Raw genomic sequence first — 694 nt, 5'->3', positions numbered from 1 at the left:
CCAACCTGGCCGGGGATGGGGCTGCTCCCACCTCTGGGGGCAACCTGGGCCAGGGGCTCACCACTCTCAGCATCAAAAGTTTCCTCCTTCTCTCTGGTCTGTGTTCTCCATTAGGCAACACAACTGCCCACCAAACACACAGTGGATTGTCTTACCAGCTTCTGGGTGAGCCCCGGCGGAGCCCACTCGTAGGTGATGGTGTCAAAGGTGGGGTCTTTCCGAGAGACGATGGGGTTGGTGATGATCATGCGGTTCCTTTTGTAGATGCGAACGCCGTCCCCTCCCTTCACCCGGGCGGTGAGCGTGGCATACTTGGAGTCTGACAGCAGACGTCCAATTTTCCGATCATCCTCCAGGTCCGAGCTCAGGCTGTGATCCTCCTGGCTGCATTTGCAGGACTTGCAGATTTTCCTGAGGGTGACAAGCGAGATCAGCCTTTCAGCGCGAGCTGGGCCGTGGGAGGCACGCGATGGCTCCGCCACGGAGCATCAGCCTCTTCCAAAGGTTAAACGCAGAAGAGGGTTATGGCATAAGACAAAAGGCTCCTGTGGCCTGTGCTGTCCACAGGAATTCAGCACAATTCAGAGAATCATGGACAGTTTTGAGTTTCAGCGTAAACAATTTCCCCCTCCTCTCAGGTCTGACTCTCCCTCTGGCAGTGGAACCCCTCACCCCTTGTCCTGTCCCACAGCCC

The 694-nt window shown here is 56.9% G+C and overlaps 1 protein-coding gene across 1 annotated transcript in view; it reads right to left on the bottom strand.

Moving 5' to 3' along the window:
- Positions 1-694, bottom strand: part of LMCD1 (LIM and cysteine-rich domains 1) — a gene marked incomplete at its 3' end in the record, with an annotated part of 19,958 nt that overhangs the window by 11,334 nt on the left and 7,930 nt on the right. The window contains exon 3 of the mRNA XM_010139459.1: positions 156-411. Within this exon, the coding sequence (XP_010137761.1) occupies positions 156-411 (256 nt within the window). The remainder of the gene's footprint in view (positions 1-155; positions 412-694) is intronic.

Source organism: Buceros rhinoceros, unplaced genomic scaffold (genome assembly GCF_000710305.1).
Source record: "Buceros rhinoceros silvestris isolate BGI_N320 unplaced genomic scaffold, ASM71030v1 scaffold26927, whole genome shotgun sequence".
Taxonomy (NCBI): Eukaryota; Metazoa; Chordata; class Aves; order Bucerotiformes; family Bucerotidae; genus Buceros; species Buceros rhinoceros.
Note: the sequence above shows the minus strand (reverse complement) of the source record. Positions and strands in the feature narration are given on the sequence as shown.